Here is a 17,458-nt window from a genome sequence, read left to right as displayed (position 1 = left end):
AGGAGTTGATGTTGCCTGCCAAGCTTGGTAAAAGGGAGCTCTGGCCTTCTTTGGAGGAAGTCTTCAGCTGACAGAGCTTGGGGATCCTCATCAGCTAAACTATTTATATTTTGAGTTGGGAGGTGCTGGGGGGGGGGGGGTAGAAAGAGAAAACTTTGTGCCCATCCACTTTAGGCTCAGGCCCACCCAAAATTCGCTGTCTGGCTACGCCACTGGAGTCACTTGTTTGTATAGTGAATTCATCTGTAAGTGAGCAGTAGAACGTCAAACTGTATGAAAACGCACACAGGTCACTGTAATGAATTGAAGGGGGTTCTGTGGCGACATTGAAAGAAATGAAGTCGTGCAGCTGCATTTTGAACAGACTGCAGTGGAAAGAGATGGTTTTGTGGAAAACCCATGAGCATTAGGTTGCAGTGGGAGGAACTGAGTGGATGAGCATTTTGGTAGCATGCTTACAAAGGAAAGGATATATTTATTCTTAGCAATACTGAAAAAGAAGAAACGGCATGTTTTACTGGTGCTTTGGATGTGCTTAGAGAAGGAAAATGCCAGTATTTAACACCCTAGGTGAACCTTCAGCTATGTGCTCCCTGCCCCCTCCCCCAAGATGGCTCAAGGTTCTACCCACAGACCAGCATTGTCCCTTCCGTGTCTACCCTATCCTTCTCCCAGGTAGCCAGCATTTCACCTCCCCACTCTAACCCTCTTCAGATGGCTAGCATCTCCCATTCTCCACTAGGTGGCCAGCATCTCCTTTTCGTTTCCCTAACCCCTCCCCCCCAGTTGGCCAGAATGTCATGTCTCCTTTCCTTTGCCACAGCCCTTGGCTGCAGTTGCAATGAAACTCCCAACACAGGCCTGCACTCAAGCACCGCCATGTCCCACTGCACTTCCATCCCCACCCCCAATTTGTCACACTAGCCAGATGCCTAGTCTATCTAGTGGCAAGGCCAGCCCTGAGAGAAACAGGCATCAAAGATGACAAGGCTATAAGCAGAGGGAATTGGAAAGATGGGCTCATGTGAGCGTCTAGCCACCTGCATTTGGTTTTCATATTTCCCAAGATATGTGCAAATAACCCATTCAGGCACTCAAAGATCAGATAGAATACTTAGCTTTATTGCATACTGGATACAGCTCAGGTGTAGTAGATAATTACAGAAACTAAGTACAGCTGACAGTGATTAGATAAAGCACAGGAACTGCAGGATCTAACTCCAATCTGCATTCTACAGACACTGGTCAGGGCAAGCTGAAGAGAGAGGACACTTGCACTCAGATCATGAATTCTCTTTTCATGTGAGCAGGTGTCTCATCAACCAGCAAAAATGCCATAAAAATATTATAGCTTTTCTGTTTAGGGGCGATGGTGGCCAATGCCAATGGAAAAGTATATAAATATATTTAAAATATATATATTTGCTACTATGTTCCTAATAAGCTGCACTAATAGGGAGAAAGACCGATGAGTTTTTCTCCATCCTGTGTCTAGTGGTGTCTAGATGCGCAGATAAGAAAGGGGGATAGGGCTGGCCAGACTTATATGGTCTGTGCACTGAAGAGGACAGTACAAATAAAAAAGTAGCACATATGAATTTATCTTCTTGGGCAGACTGGATGGACCGTGCAGGTCTTTTTCTGCCGTCATCTACTATGTTACTATATGTATGTGAAAACTTTACAATTTTTTTTTAAATAAAACATTCTAGCCAGACAGCTTCCCATGCCAGAACAGAAATACATAGCTCAAGAAGACAGAAAATTAGTTATGTAATGTTAACTTTGTCTAGGCCATATAGCCTGAAGATCTGCCTCAGTTCACAGTTAGTTCACAACAGTGGAATAAGCGAACCACAAGCTCCAAGAAAATCAACAGCAGTTTATTATGTAGATACAATTTTCTCAGAGCTTCTGGTTGGCTTCTTCCACTCTTGTGAACGATCTTTGATTACATGTGGAAGAATTTTTTTCCTGGTTTGCTTGTTTCGGTTGCATCAGTTCATATCAGTGAACTGCCTATAGAACTTGAAAAAGAGAGAAGGGATATGGAAAGAAAAATAAGAAATAAGAAATTCTACGTTGATCATGATAAAAGGTGGCTTTATTCTGTGTCTGTTTAGAGCTTCAAAAACCAGGAAAAAAAAATAGCATGACCAACATGGGTATAGCCCAAGACTAGGAAAACCAGGGTTCAAATCCCACCTCCTTCATAGATTCTATTTCTTTAGGCATATCAGTCCTCCCATTACCTCAGGTACGCAGTTAGGGCTCCTTCTACAAAGCTGCACTAGCGATTCAACTCCTATGGGCTTTGTCGCCATCTGCCGCACCAGAATTGCTAGCATGGCTTTGTAAAAGGAGCCCTTAGACTGCAAGTTCTTGGGGGCATGGATTTATTGACTCTGAACTTTAAAAATGCTGTATGCTGCCCCAGGAATTGGAAAGAGGGGACTAAAAATCCTAAGATTATTACTGTTTACCTGCCCCCAATGCTATTTTTTATAGCACAGACAGGCTGTGAAAACTTCAAAGCTAAAACCTAAATGAGAAATATCCCCCTCTTCAATCTTTTTAGTTACTGGGAAGGTGTTAAGTTTCTGAAAGCAATGATAACGCTGTCTACCTTTACAACCCTATGCTGCTGCTGCCGCCATCTTGATTGGGCCTTGGACTAATCTCTACTAAGACTATTTCCATGGGACAGGAGGGGGTGTCTTTAGAATTCATTAGGTGGCAAGACCTTGGCTCCCCACCATGCCTATGGCTGCTAGTGTTTGCCCTTGTGTTCTGATTCACTGTGTAGAAACCCATGCATACGGATGAAGAGAAAGCAGACACTCTTCCTTTTTACAAAAAAAACAAAAAACAAAAATAAAGCAAGGGAACCCTGGATTTAAGTATAACTTTATATATACAGCTTTGAAAAGGAAAGCAAGTACTATTGCTGCCAAAAGATCTTTTTTTAATTCATTCCTAAGGGTGGGGTTTTTTTAACATCAAAGAGGGTCACACATTCCATCAATTTCTTTGAACAGTGGCTCTTTTGTTGTTTATATTATGGTTTATGATTGTAAACCGCTTCAATTGCCATGGGAGGGAAGTGGTATATCACGCTTGAAAGCGAATGCTACAAACCTGTAGAGGGTATTCTCCGAGGACAGCAGGCTGATTGTTCTCACTGATGGGTGACGTCCACGGCAGCCCCTCCAATCGGAATCTTCACTAGCAAAGTCCTTTGCTAGTCCTCGCGCGGCCGTCTTCCCGCCCGAAACCGGCTCGAGCCGGCCAGTCCAGTATGTAGCAAGACAATACCAGGGAAGACACAACTCCAAAGGGGAGGCGGGCGGGTTTGTGAGAACAATCAGCCTGCTGTCCTCGGAGAATACCCTCTACAGGTATGTAGCATTCGCTTTCTCCGAGGACAAGCAGGCTGCTTGTTCTCACTGATGGGGTATCCCTAGCCCCCAGGCTCACTCAAAACAAAAACCATGGTCAATTGGGCCTCGCAACGGCGAGGACATAACTGAGATTGACCTAAAAAATTTACCAACTAACTGAGAGTGCAGCCTGGAACAGAACAAACAGGGCCCTCAGGGGGTGGAGTTGGATCCTAAAGCCCAAACAGGTTCTGAAGAACTGACTGCCCGAACCGACTGTCGCGTCGGGTATCCTGCTGCAGGCAGTAATGAGATGTGAATGTGTAGACAGATGACCACGTCGCAGCTTTGCAAATTTCTTCAATGGAGGCTGACTTCAAGTGGGCTACCGACGCAGCCATGGCTCTAACATTATGAGCCGTGACATGACCCTCAAGAGCCAGCCCCGCCTGGGCGTAAGTGAAGGAAATGCAATCTGCTAGCCAATTGGATATGGTGCGTTTCCCTACAGCCACTCCCCTCCTATTGGGATCAAAAGAAACAAACAATTGGGCGGACTGTCTGTGGGGCTGTGTCCGCTCCAGGTAGAAGGCCAATGCTCTCTTGCAGTCCAATGTGTGCAGCTGACGTTCAGCAGGGCAGGAATGAGGACGGGGAAAGAATGTTGGCAAGACAATGGACTGGTTCAGATGGAACTCCGACACGACCTTTGGCAAGAACTTAGGGTGAGTGCGGAGGACTACTCTGTTATGATGAAATTTGGTGTAAGGGGCCTGGGCTACCAGGGCCTGAAGCTCACTGACTCTACGAGCTGAAGTAACTGCCACCAAGAAAATGACCTTCCAGGTCAAGTACTTCAGATGGCAGGAATTCAGTGGCTCAAAAGGAGGTTTCATCAGCTGGGTGAGAACGACATTGAGATCCCATGACACTGTAGGAGGCTTGACAGGGGGCTTTGACAAAAGCAAACCTCTCATGAAGCGAACAACTAAAGGCTGTCCTGAGATCGGCTTACCTTCCACATGGTAATGGTATGCACTGATTGCGCTAAGGTGAACTCTTACAGAGTTGGTCTTGAGACCAGACTCAGACAAGTGCAGAAGGTATTCAAGCAGGGTCTGTGTAGGACAAGAGCGAGGAGCTAGGGCCTTGCTGTCACACCAGACGGCAAACCTCCTCCACAGAAAGAAGTAACTCCTCTTAGTGGAATCTTTCCTGGAAGCAAGCAAGATGCAGGAGACACCCTCTGACAGACCCAAAGAGGCAAAGTCTACGCTCTCAACATCCAGGCCGTGAGAGCCAGGGACCGGAGGCTGGGATGCAGAAGAGCCCCTTCGTCCTGCGTGATGAGGGTCGGAAAACAATCCAATCTCCACGGTTCTTCGGAGGATAACTCCAGAAGAAGAGGGAACCAGATCTGACGCGGCCAAAAAGGAGCAATCAGAATCATGGTGCCTCGGTCTTGCTTGAGTTTCAACAAAGTCTTCCCCACCAGAGGAGTGGGAGGATAAGCATACAGCAGGCCCTCCCCCCAATCCAGGAGGAAGGCATCCGATGCCAGTCTGCCGGGGGCCTGAAGCCTGGAACACAACTGAGGGACTTTGTGATTCGCTCGAGATGCGAAGAGATCCACCAAGGGGGTGCCCCACGCTTGGAAGATCTGGCGCACCACTCGGGAGTTGAGCGACCATTCGTGAGGTTGCATAATCCTGCTCAGTCTGTCGGCCAGACTGTTGTTTACGCCTGCCAGATATGTTGCTTGGAGCACCATGCCGAGACGGCGAGCCCAGAGCCACATGCTGACGGCTTCCTGACACAGGGGGCGAGATCCGGTGCCCCCCTGCTTGTTGACATAGTACATGGCAACCTGGTTGTCTGTCTGAATTTGGATAATTTGGTGGGACAGCCGATCTCTGAAAGCCTTCAGAGCATTCCAGATCGCTCGCAACTCCAGGAGATTGATCTGTAGACCGCGTTCCTGGAGGGACCAGCTTCCTTGGGTGTGAAGCCCATCGACATGAGCTCCCCATCCCAGGAGAGACGCATCCGTGGTCAGCACTTTTTGTGGCTGAGGAATTTGGAAAGGACGTCCCAGAGTCAGATTGGACCAAATCGTCCACCAATACAGGGATTCGAGAAAACTCGTGGACAGGTGGATCACGTCTTCTAGATCCCCAGCAGCTTGAAACCACTGGGAAGCTAGGGTCCATTGAGCAGATCTCATGTGAAGGCGGGCCATGGGAGTCACATGAACTGTGGAGGCCATGTGGCCCAGCAATCTCAACATCTGCCGAGCTGTGATCTGCTGGGACGCTCGCACCCGCGAGACGAGGGACAACAAGTTGTTGGCTCTCGTCTCTGGGAGATAGGCGCGAGCCGTCCGAGAATCCAGCAGAGCTCCTATGAATTCGAGTCTCTGTACTGGGAGAAGATGGGACTTTGGGTAATTTATTACAAACCCCAGTAGCTCCAGGAGGCGAATAGTCATCTGCATGGACTGCAGGGCTCCTGCCTCGGACGTGTTCTTCACCAGCCAATCGTCGAGATACGGGAACACGTGCACCCCCAGCCTGCGAAGTGCCGCTGCTACTACAGCCAGGCACTTTGTGAACACCCTGGGTGCAGAGGCGAGCCCAAAGGGTAGCACACAGTACTGGAAGTGACGTGTGCCCAGCTAAAATCGCAGATACTGTCTGTGAGCTGGCAGTATCGGGATGTGTGTGTAGGCATCCTTCAAGTCCAGAGAGCATAGCCAATCGTTTTCCTGAATCATGGGAAGAAGGGTGCCCAGGGAAAGCATCCTGAACTTTTCTTTTACGAGATATTTGTTCAGGGCCCTTAGGTCTAGGATGGGACGCATCCCCCCTGTTTTCTTTTCCACAAGGAAGTACCTGGAATAGAATCCCAGCCCTTCTTGCCCGGATGGCACGGGCTCGACCGCATTGGCGCTGAGAAGGGCGGAGAGTTCCTCTGCAAGTACCTGCTTGTGCTGGAAGCTGTAAGACTGAGCTCCCGGTGGACAATTTGGAGGTTTTGAGGCCAAATTGAGGGTGTATCCTTGCCGGACTATTTGCAGAACCCACTGATCGGAGGTTATGAGAGGCCACCTTTGGTGAAAAGCTTTCAACCTCCCCCCGACCGGCAGGTCGCCCGGCACTGATACTTGGATGTCGGCTATGCTCTGCTGGAGCCAGTCAAAAGCTCGCCCCTTGCTTTTGCTGGGGAGCCGCGGGGCCTTGCTGAGGCGCACGCTGCTGACGAGAGCGCGCGCGCTGGGGCTTAGCCTGGGCCGCAGGCTGTCGAGAAGGGGGATTGTACCTACGCTTGCCAGAAGAGTAGGGAACACCTCCTTCCCCCCAAAAATCTTCTACCCGTAGAGGTAGAGGCTGAAGGCTGCCGGCGGGAGAACTTGTCGAATGCGGTGTCCCGCTGGTGGAGATGCTCTACCACCTGCTCGACCTTCTCTCCAAAAATATTGTCCGCACGGCAAGGCGAGTCCGCAATCCGCTGCTGGAGTCTATTCTCCAGGTCGGAGGCACGCAGCCATGAGAGCCTGCGCATCACCACACCTTGAGCAGCGGCCCTGGACGCAACATCAAAGGTGTCATACACCCCTCTGGCCAGGAATTTTCTGCACGCCTTCAGCTGCCTGACCACCTCCTGAAAAGGCTTGGCTTGCTCAGGGGGAAGAGCATCAACCAAGCCCGCCAACTGCCGCACATTGTTCCGCATGTGTATGCTCGTGTAGAGCTGGTAAGACTGGATTTTGGCCACGAGCATAGAAGAATGGTAGGCCTTCCTCCCAAAGGAGTCTAAGGTTCTAGAGTCTTTGCCTGGGGGCGCCGAAGCATGCTCCCTAGAACTCTTAGCCTTCTTTAGGGCCAAATCCACAACTCCAGAGTCATGAGGCAACTGGATGCGCATCAGCTCTGGGTCCCCATGGATCCGGTACTGGGACTCGATCTTCTTGGGAATGTGGGGATTACTTAGTGGCTTGGTCCAGTTCGCAAGCAATGTCTTTTTTAGGACATGGTGCAAGGGAACAGTGGACGCTTCCTTAGGTGGAGAAGGATAGTCCAGGAGCTCAAACATTTCAGCCCTGGGCTCGTCCTCCACAACCACCGGGAAGGGGATGGCCGTAGACATCTCCCGGACAAAGGAAGCGAAAGACAGACTCTCAGGAGGAGAAAGCTGTCTTTCAGGAGAGGGAGTGGGATCAGAAGGAAGACCCTCAGACTCCTCGTCAGAGAAATATCTGGGGTCTTCCTCTTCCTCCCACGAGGCCTCACCTTCGGTGTCAGACACAAGTTCACGAACCTGTGTCTGCAACCTCGCCCGGCTCGACTCAGTGGAGCCACGTCCACGATGGGGGCGTCGAGAGGTAGACTCCCTCGTCCGCATCGGCGAAGCTCCCTCCGCCGACGTAGTCGGGGAGCCTTCCTGGGAGGTGGCCGCAGTCGGCACCGCACGCGGTACCGACGTCGGGGACCTCACCCCGGGCGATGGGCCAGCCGGCGCCACGCCCGCCGGTACCGGAGGGGTAGGGCGCAACAGCTCTCCCAGAATCTCTGGGAGAACGGCCCGGAGGCTCTCGTTCAGAGCGGCTGCAGAGAAAGGCATGGAGGTCGATGCAGGCGTCGACGTCAGAACCTGTTCCGGGCGTGGAGGCTGTTCCGGGCTGTCCAGAGTGGAGCGCATCGACACCTCCTGAACAGAGGGTGAGCGGTCCTCTCGGTGCCGATGCCTGCTGGGTGCCGACTCCCTCGGCGACCCAGAGCTCTCGGTGCCGACGCGGGGAGGAGACCGGTGTCGATGTTTCTTCGACTTCTTCCGAAGCATGTCACCGGAGCTCCCCGGCACCGACGAGGAGGACGTAGAATCCAGCCGTCACTTCCTCGGGGCCGAGGTCGAAGGAGGTCGATCTCGGGGGGGCTGTACCGCAGGAGCCCTCAGGGTAGGGGGAGACCCACCCGAAGGCTCACCGCCACCAGCAGGGGAATGGACAGCCCTCACCTGCACTCCTGACGATGCACCACCGTCCGACGACATCAGCAGACGAGGTCCCGGTACCACCGACGTCGATGCAGCTATCCGATGTCTCGGCGCCGATGCAGAGGGCCGATGCACTCTTTGCACTGGCGGCCGAGGGTGAAGGTCTGGACGCTGACGACGTCGATGCACTCGATGACCTTGGTGTCGATGCCGACGAAGAGCCCGAGAACAAAACATTCCACTGGGCCAATCTCGCTACCTGAGTCCGCCTTTGTAACAGGGAACACAGACTACAGTTCTGAGGACGGTGCTCGGCCCCCAGACACTGAAGACACGACGAGTGCCTATCAGTGAGCGAGATTACCCGGGCGCACTGGGTGCACTTCTTGAAGCCGCTGGAAGGCTTCGATGTCATGGGCGGAAAAATCACGCCGGCGAAATCAAAATCCGAAATGACGAATTTGAGCACCAAAAAGTTTTAGGGAGAAAATCTCGACCGAGGCCGAAAAGAGGCCTACCCCGACAACGAAAGAAAACTTACCGGGGCAAAGACTGAAAAATACGGGAAGGGACAAACGAAGCCCGGGGGGCTTCCGGAGCACTTCCCAACAATTTTTTAAAGCTTTTCCGAAGAAAACACACGTCAACGAAAAAAGGACGCGCGAGGTCGACTTTCCGTGGCTCGACACGGCGAAAACACGACCGTACCGAGTGCGGACAAAAGAAGACTGGCCGGCTCGAGCCGGTTTCGGGCGGGAAGACGGCCGCGCATGCGCGGTGCGCGCGAGGACTAGCAAAGGACTTTGCTAGTGAAGATTCCGATTGGAGGGGCTGCTGTGGACGTCACCCATCAGTGAGAACAAGCAGCCTGCTTGTCCTCGGAGAATAAACTGTTACTGAAAGGTTATTTGGGTGCCCTTCCCTGTGGCTTGGATGTGTTCCGTTGTATACAACTTAAGCCGAGATTTCTGCTACTTGCAAATTGTTCATAGTGGGCGTTTGCAGAGCTGCAGCCGTCTTAAAGCAAAAAGCTAAATCCTAGTCCACAAACCCGTGTTTCCCCAACTGTGGCAACAAGAAGATACAGAAGATGCGCTTGCATACACTAGAGTCAAATATTGCAGGCCTATTCACTTCCAACACCCCGAAAACCAAACTGGCTGGTAGAGAAACATGGTCCAAAGCTCTACGTACTGCACACAAGATTTTTTCCATATAATTAGTATCCTTGTCCAGAGTACAGAACCGCACTGAAGACCAGCTTCATTAACTGGCTGGAATGAATTCCTGAGACAGGTCCAATCTCAGTTGTGCAGACGCAAAGCAATTTATTAAAAGTGCTTTAAACACGGTCAGCAGCCTTGCTCCACCTTCCCTCAGTCCGATACATGCAGGCAAATCAGGAACACCCACGTGCAAAATGTGGTCACTTCTAGGAACCCAAATGACCACACTCTCCCCAATTAGTCTCTCTCTTGTTTGCACACCTTAGCCTGGTCTACTGGCTCACATGTAGACAAAAATCACCCCACAGCTGGTTATACGTGATCTTGCAGAAACATGTTCTACCTATGTGACACGCCTAAACTTCCACAAGGGTCAGAGGGTGCCGTAACGCTGCTTTATACCCCCTTTTCCAGTGTCACCCAGAAAGAGGATGTACTGAAGAGGGAGACCAGAAAAAGCAAAGAGAGACCATTGGGGCAAAAAAATAGAAGGACACAACTGGAACCACAACTGACAGTCCTATTATTTGCAAAAGTGTTGTAAAATTAAATACAACCACTTGATGATCTTAAGCTTTAAGGTCAATGTCCAGTAAGTCAGAAATAACTATTGAAATACAGCATTAAGACTGTTCCACGGAAAAGCGTAAACAGTTTAGAGCAGTGGCTCCCAAACCTGATCCTGGAGGCACCCCAACCAATCAGGTTTCTAGGATATCCACAATGAATATTCATGGGAGAGATTTGCAAGCACTGCCTCCAGTGCATGCAGATCTCTTCATGAATAGTCATTGTGGATATCCTAGAAATCTGATTGGTTGGGGTGCCTCCAGGATCAGGTTTGGGAGCCACTGGTTTAGAGAACTCCCAGTGTGAGCAGAAGTGTGTTATCGACCTGTAGTTTTATTAGGTTGTGGCGATTCTCCTATCCAATCCCACATTCCCCATCATAAGCTTCTGCCCACCCAGTCCTCCCGGTATCCAACATAGGAAGATAGGAAATCTTACCACCATGCAAAACAAACAAATATGCTTACAGGTGCTGCTTGTGGTATGCTCTTTACAACTTGTTGAAAAGAGCATACCTCAAACAGCACCTGTAAGCATATTTGCTTTAGCTCACTTCTCTGGGAACCAACCACCTCCCCCAAGTTAATCGGCATCTGCAAATGTTAGAAGAACTGCCAGTAGCAGTCTACTGCTGTCCCAACTCCTCTGTGGCAAGTCTCCTAGTGAATCCCCCCCCCCCCCCAACACACACAATCGAACAGCATGACAGGAAGTATCACCAACTCAAACATTTGCACACACTCCCTCAGTAAAAGGCACTCTCACTTTTGTGAAACATAGTTAAAACTGTCACATGAAAAGAGCAATGAGCAATATACCTCTCCCTTTGGGTAGCGGTATCTGTACTTGTCTTGATCCCTCAGAGCAAATTCCAGGGGAAAGTTTTCCTGAATTTCTTCATATCTCATTTCTTCACAGACGCCCTATCGCAGTATTGAAAGAGAGAAAAAGATTCACAAATAGTATGAGCCATGTTAACCACCTCCCTATCCCTACTCCACCCACAAACCTCTACAACCTATTCCAGTATGGATCGAGACAGGATCTGCAATTGGTCTGAACCATTCCAGCTAAACTAACCATATCTGGACAGACAGGCAGTGGGGAGGGGAGAAAATTTAGGCGTGTTCAGCTATGCTCAGAATTAAAACGGTTGTATCAAATTTATTTCCCACATGATCTGAAATCCTTGGTGGGATACAAATAAAACCCAAAGTTAACATGATCAAACACAAACCATGAACAATTAAAAAAAAACAATAAAGTTTATTCAATGCTTTACAAAAAAAAAAAAAAAAGTTTTCAGTTCTCTAAATTCTGTATTGCTTGTAATGTAAAAGGCAAAGAGTTCCAGAGCTTTGGTCCAGCAATGTACAAAAACTATAGTCTTCCAGTTTCACAAAATAGAAAGATGGAATGTCCAACAAGGCCATAGCAGCTGATCTTAAAACCCGGCCTAGACTGATACATTCATAAATTTGAAGAAATAGCAGCAGAGACATTGCTTTTAAAACTTTAAAAACCAGCATTCGCATCTTAAAGTAGATTTTCCATTCTATTGGGAGAGAAAGTATCTCCACTGCTGCCATCTGCTCTAGTAGGGTGGGCAAGATGGTAAACAGTGTGAAGAGGAAGAAAATGGACCAAAGAAAAAATAACTAACAAGTGAGGAAAATGAGCCTGACCCAAAGGGGGATGACAAGTACACAGGAACTGCACAGCAGCTCTGGTACCTCATGTTAATAAAGAATGAGCTTCTCTCGCGAAATTCTTGAGGGCCAGTTAGGTTCCTTGGCCCATGTCACTCAGCCCCCAGATTAGCAGCATCTGAGGAGTAACATCAATGGCACTCAGTTCCAAGGAGATTCAAATTACTACGGCAACATCAAAGTAACCCGAGTGGAGTTTCACAAGGATAAAAAGTGAATCCTGATCAGAGAGAGTCACCAGTGACATGGGGCAAAGTATGTAACAATTAGAGGAGGGGGGATGGGTTCTTCCAAGAGACTTGACAAAGGTTTCACGAATGTCAGGAAATTTTCCATTTCTAAGAGGGTTTTGGGCTATCCTTTAAGCAAACCCACTCTAAGACATTTTTCCCAGATGAATATGGGGCTCATTTTCAAAGCACTTAGCCTTCCAAAGTTCCATAGGTTTCTATGGAACTTTGGAAGGCTAAGTGCTTTGAAAATATGCCTCTATGTGCATCAGTTACAAGATTCCCATCAGCAGTGGAAGACTTACCGCATCAATTTCATTCAAAACTTTCCACTGTTCATAAGGCACTCCCAAAGCCTCTGCTGTCTGAATCGTCCTTTTCATCTGGCTCGTCCAAACCTTCAGATCATTAATGTTTTGCTCATTAATGAACTTTGCTAAGCACTTGGCAAACTAGAAAAAATAAAAACCACAAAATGTAGTTTCAGACAACCGATCAAAATGATTAAGGGATAAGATGCTTTCTTCTAACATCCAAGTTTTCTGTAGCTCTCAAAACGTTTTCTACAAATCACACAATTAGAGAAAAACAAAATGTGCCATAACTACTCGCTTTTAGGTCTCAAAATCTGTGACTTTTTTTGAAAAGCCAAAGTCATGGAGACAACTTACACACAAGCTGAGAATGGGTGCAACATTTCCACTTCCCTTCCGTACCCATCCACCACTCAACCACTCCTCCTCCTATTCCCCTCCCCCCCCCAGGTCCAACATTTCCCCTCTCTCTCCCTATCCCTCTAGGGTCTAGCATCTCATCTCCTATTCCCCCCCCACAGTCCCGTGGCCAACACCCCAATCCCCTTCATGCAGTGGTCACCAACCTACCTCCCGTCGCTATCCGACCTCTTCCAGCACAGATCAAAGCTGCTCTGGAGTGGAGGAGTAACCCAACGGTTAGTGCAGCAGCCTAAGAACCAGGGTAACCAGGTTAGATTCCCACTGCAGTTCCTTGTGACTCTGGGCAAGTCACTTAACCATCCATTGCCCCAGGTACAAAATAAGTACCTTTATATAATATGTAAAGTGCTTTGATTGTAAGGTGGTATATGAAATCTCATCCTCTCTCTGTACCAGCCTGGGACCTTCCAGTAGAAGGAAGAATCCATGGATGAACTGGACACCGATGATGGCCAGTGTTTTCCAAGCAATGCTGCTTCAGGGTCTAATTCAGTTTGATTGTGGTATACTGCTCAACAAAACAGGTTTAGAGAGCTGTTTTGTTGAGCATTATGCCACAATCAAACAGAATTGGTCCCTAAAACTCTCAAGCAGAATTTCTTACGAAACACTGCCCATCGTCGGTGGGACCTTTTTCCAGGGTTCTCAACAGTCCTGATTCACATTTAGATAAGTGTCTGTTGTGGACTTTTACTGCTTAAGAAACACTAATAATGTTTCATGATAAACCTTAGTAAAAAAAAATAAATTAGTGAGGAAGGTTTTTGTATCTACGAGGAGTCTCATTTAGATCTGTGAGAACGTATATGTTCCGGGTTCAGTCCCGGGGCTCTTTCTCCCTTTCCCAACTTTGCAACAATTTTACGTTATTGACCAGCTTCAATACAGACATGATGTATATCTGACCTAGTTTGGACTCACAGAGGGGATTTCAGAGATGGATATAAAACTTGAAATTTTTTTTGAAAAAACATTTTTGAATTTAGAATCGATGAAAACAAAAATCCACTAGCGTCAAAAATTGAGTAGCTTCCAGTGGAGGCCCACATTCACGTGCTGTCGTCTCACTCTCTCCCAAACAAGAAATGCATCACAAGAGATGAGACGCTGGACCCTGGAGGTATAGTGACCTATACATGAATTCATAGCATTTTTTTGCTATGTAAGGTTCAAAGTTAGGGTATGATGATGACTTATGTGATTATCTACAATATTTCTGTTCCTTATTCTTAATTGGGAATTCCACTTGTATAAACAAGGAGAGAAAGTTCTTTGCAGCTTTTGGGTATTCTTAAATTGTATCCAGCAAAAATGAGCCACTTATTTATACCTTAACAGGGCAGCTTATGTATGGAGAGCACAGGTCTATACGAGTTTTCTGGAGGCTATTACGCTCACCAATTAAACAGAATCAAAAACTACTTTAAGGTCTACCTCAGGCTGCCTCTAGGTCCCAGTAAAAAGGAATCTAAGTCCTGAAATCATCCAAAATAATGTAATTATATGTTCCCATGAAGTCAGAGCTGTCAGTCTAGTGATTAATTTTATTAACTTTGAAATTCATAAGTGATTGCCCTAACAGAGCCATTACAAGTCCTTCTCAGCTCTAAGGGATCATTCTTTTTAGGAGCTTTCCAACACCCTGGGAATGAGAAGAAACCAGGCTCATCAGAAGTGAAGGAAAAAAGCAGAACCTGAACTCCTCGAGCAGAGATGGACCAACAAATTTCAGTTATTAGTCATGCAAGCACTGCGTAACATGGCACACCTGATCCTGGTGAGCATCTTTGCAGCAGGATTCATTGTCCATGCCTTCACTGAAATTAGTGAGTCAATCTGCATGAAGAGGATATTAAAGTTTCTTAAAAAGAAATCAAAGGCCTTTCTTTTTAGGGATGCTTTTAAACTTTTAGAGTGTTATTTTGGTATATTTTATTGTATGTTTGTGTGTTATATTATTTCTAGTGTGATGTGGTACCCCTTCTAGAAGTTTCAACTAGCAGGGGAGTAGGTAAAATAAAACAAGAATATAAATAAAAAATAAAAGCTGCACTGTGCACAAAGTTTATTCCTGCTTCCTCGACCAAAGCTTAACACCATCAAGTAGAGCTCTCACAGTTCTTGAAAGCTTCCCACAAAGACCAGTGCTCAATCACCATTGCTATTTAATACAATCTAGCTAGTCCAAACATGAAAATTATTCGAGACCCCAACAGACACCATGACACAATCCTCCAATGTGTGTGAAGCACAGGGTATGATGCAGAGTCCAAGGAAATTAACTAGACAAACTTCTTAATAGCTTGAGGTACAGTAAAGGGGGTTGAATTTTCTCCCAAGGGATCTTTGGGGAAAGCTTTTCAGGATATCATGGCTTTTGTGGCAGATCACAGTGCCTTGCAGTTTCTAACATGATGTCAGGAAATCCAAAGTGCAGCTGCCAAGAAAATGTTGGCTGCTCTCCCAGCCACCAACCTCACTTCCTGACTGCAAAAGGCTACAGACAGAAATTCGGTGACAGTTTGAGTCTTACAGTTCCAAACATATCATGTCACCACATTTGCAAGTTGTAATAAAATCACATCAAGAGAGAAGTTACTTCTGGAAGGCAGGTCCTGCTCCACCTGTTTTTTTACCCATTGCCCTGACTGTGCGTTTCCCAATGGTATCTCCAGCTGATGGACTGCACATACCTCCTTCCCCCGTAAAGACAGCCCTGAGTCCCCTCCGATCCTGCCTTTCAGGTTCAGGTCACTTTCTCCATGGCGACAGAGGTAGATTGAGCGAGGAGTTATGTGGATGTTCATGAGGTAGTAGACGATGCGGCTCTGGATGTGATCCATGACTTGATTCACAAGATACCGCCGTCCTACATCCATGATTTTAATATACGATAAGTCCCTTTCAATGAGAGAGAGAGAGAGAGAGAGAGAGAGAGAGAGAGAGAGAGAGAAAACATGTGAGCTTTTTTTTAAGAATAGCCATACTGGGCCAGACCAATGGTCTATCTAGCCCAGTATCCTGTTTCCAGTACTACTACTACTACTTAACATTTCTAAAGCACTACTAGGGTTATGCAGCGCTGTACAGTTTAACAAAGAAGGACAGTCCCTGCTCAAAGGAACTTACAATCTAAAGGACGAAATGTCAAGGTGGGCAGTCTAGATTTCCTGAATAGAGGTATAATGGTTAGGTGCCGAAGGCGACATTGAAGAGGTGGGCTTTGAGCACAATCCAGGTCACAAGTACCTGGCAGAAACCCAATTAGTAACAACATTCCATGCTACCAATCCCAGGGGCAAGTAACGGCTTTCCCCCATGTCTACCTCAATAACAGGGCTTGGAGGTGATGTGCCGGGGACGACGCTGCACGGGGGAGGGGGGTACGCAGTGGCGAAGCACCCCGGGTGGCAGCCGACCAAGGAACGCCACCAGGTTATGTGCCCACAAAATAGCTGGCTATGAATTTAGCAGTCTGTGGAGATATTCAGAGGCATTTAGCCCCAAACAAGCAACTTAACCAGCCAGGAGCCATTTATGGCCCATTAAATCACTTTGAATATCAATCCCCATATTGATAGCCTTAACCACATCATATACCACATTGTTTATAAATGCAACAGAAGCATATTACGCAAAACACAACTTTCATATTTTTTTTTACCACCACAACTTTCAGTAGTAAATTACCTCAGTGTTGAACCCAAATCAACTGTGAAGGCTTATAGTGACTCTCCTTGCATTGGTCTCTGATTAAGACTGTTAAGAACCTCAACTAAAGCCTGGGAACAGCACCATTCTTATATTCGTTAAAAAGACCAGAGGGCTCATATGGCAAGCGTTATGCACGGCTATGTGGAAGGTCCCTAGTTCGATCCCTGGGTTGGCTAGCCCCTGGGTACAGTGTCATGGCCCCTCTAGTGGCCAGATTTAGAGCCCACGACTGCAGTATTCCAGAAGGGACCCTGGTATTATGTCCCCCTGGCGCAAGACTTCAATCAGATATGTTAGAATGAGATACACAATAAGGGACAAATCCCCAGATATTTGCAACTGAAGGTTATGCACCAAATCTGATTTTAACTGAGCTGCATGAAAGTAGTCCAGCAAAGGCAGCAGAGATATGACAGATATATAAATACCTCCAAGGCATAAATGCACAGGAGGCAGGCTTCTAAAGAAAAAGGAAGCTCTGGAACAAGGGGTCATGGGATGAGGGTGAAAGGGGGTAAACGCAGGCACAGTCTAAGGAAATATTTATTTACAGAAAAGGGTAGTGGATGCATGCAAGTCTCCCAGTAGAAGCAATGAAGAAGAGGAATTCAGTCAAGAAAGCATACGGCAAGCAGAGGACCTCTGAGGGAGAGGAAGGGACTGTAGAGCTTAGTGGTTGATATGGATGGGCAGACTAGACAAGCTGTAAGGCTGTATGGTCTTTATCTGCCATCATTTTTTATTTTTGTGAGCTTTAAAGCACAGAAACAGTTAGAGCAAAAGACCAAAGAACTTCAAGCCAGTTCCACACATACAAAACAGAGGCAGCATCTGTACTAGCTGAAATTTATTTCCCTCCCATGAATGGGCCACTTTTAAAACAGTTTAAAAGAACTATGC

General features: G+C 47.5%; 1 protein-coding gene across 1 annotated transcript in view; it reads right to left on the bottom strand.

Moving 5' to 3' along the window:
• PFKFB4 (6-phosphofructo-2-kinase/fructose-2,6-biphosphatase 4) overlaps positions 1 to 17,458 on the bottom strand; it is a 71,549-nt gene that overhangs the window by 18,483 nt on the left and 35,608 nt on the right. Inside the window, 3 exon segments of the mRNA XM_030206679.1 lie at positions 10,987 to 11,091; positions 12,413 to 12,559; positions 15,538 to 15,745. Coding sequence (XP_030062539.1) covers positions 10,987 to 11,091; positions 12,413 to 12,559; positions 15,538 to 15,745 — 460 coding nt within the window.

The sequence above is a fragment of the Microcaecilia unicolor genome, chromosome 6 (assembly GCF_901765095.1).
Source record: "Microcaecilia unicolor chromosome 6, aMicUni1.1, whole genome shotgun sequence".
NCBI lineage: Eukaryota > Metazoa > Chordata > Amphibia > Gymnophiona > Siphonopidae > Microcaecilia > Microcaecilia unicolor.
This window is presented reverse-complemented; position numbering and strand designations above follow the sequence as displayed.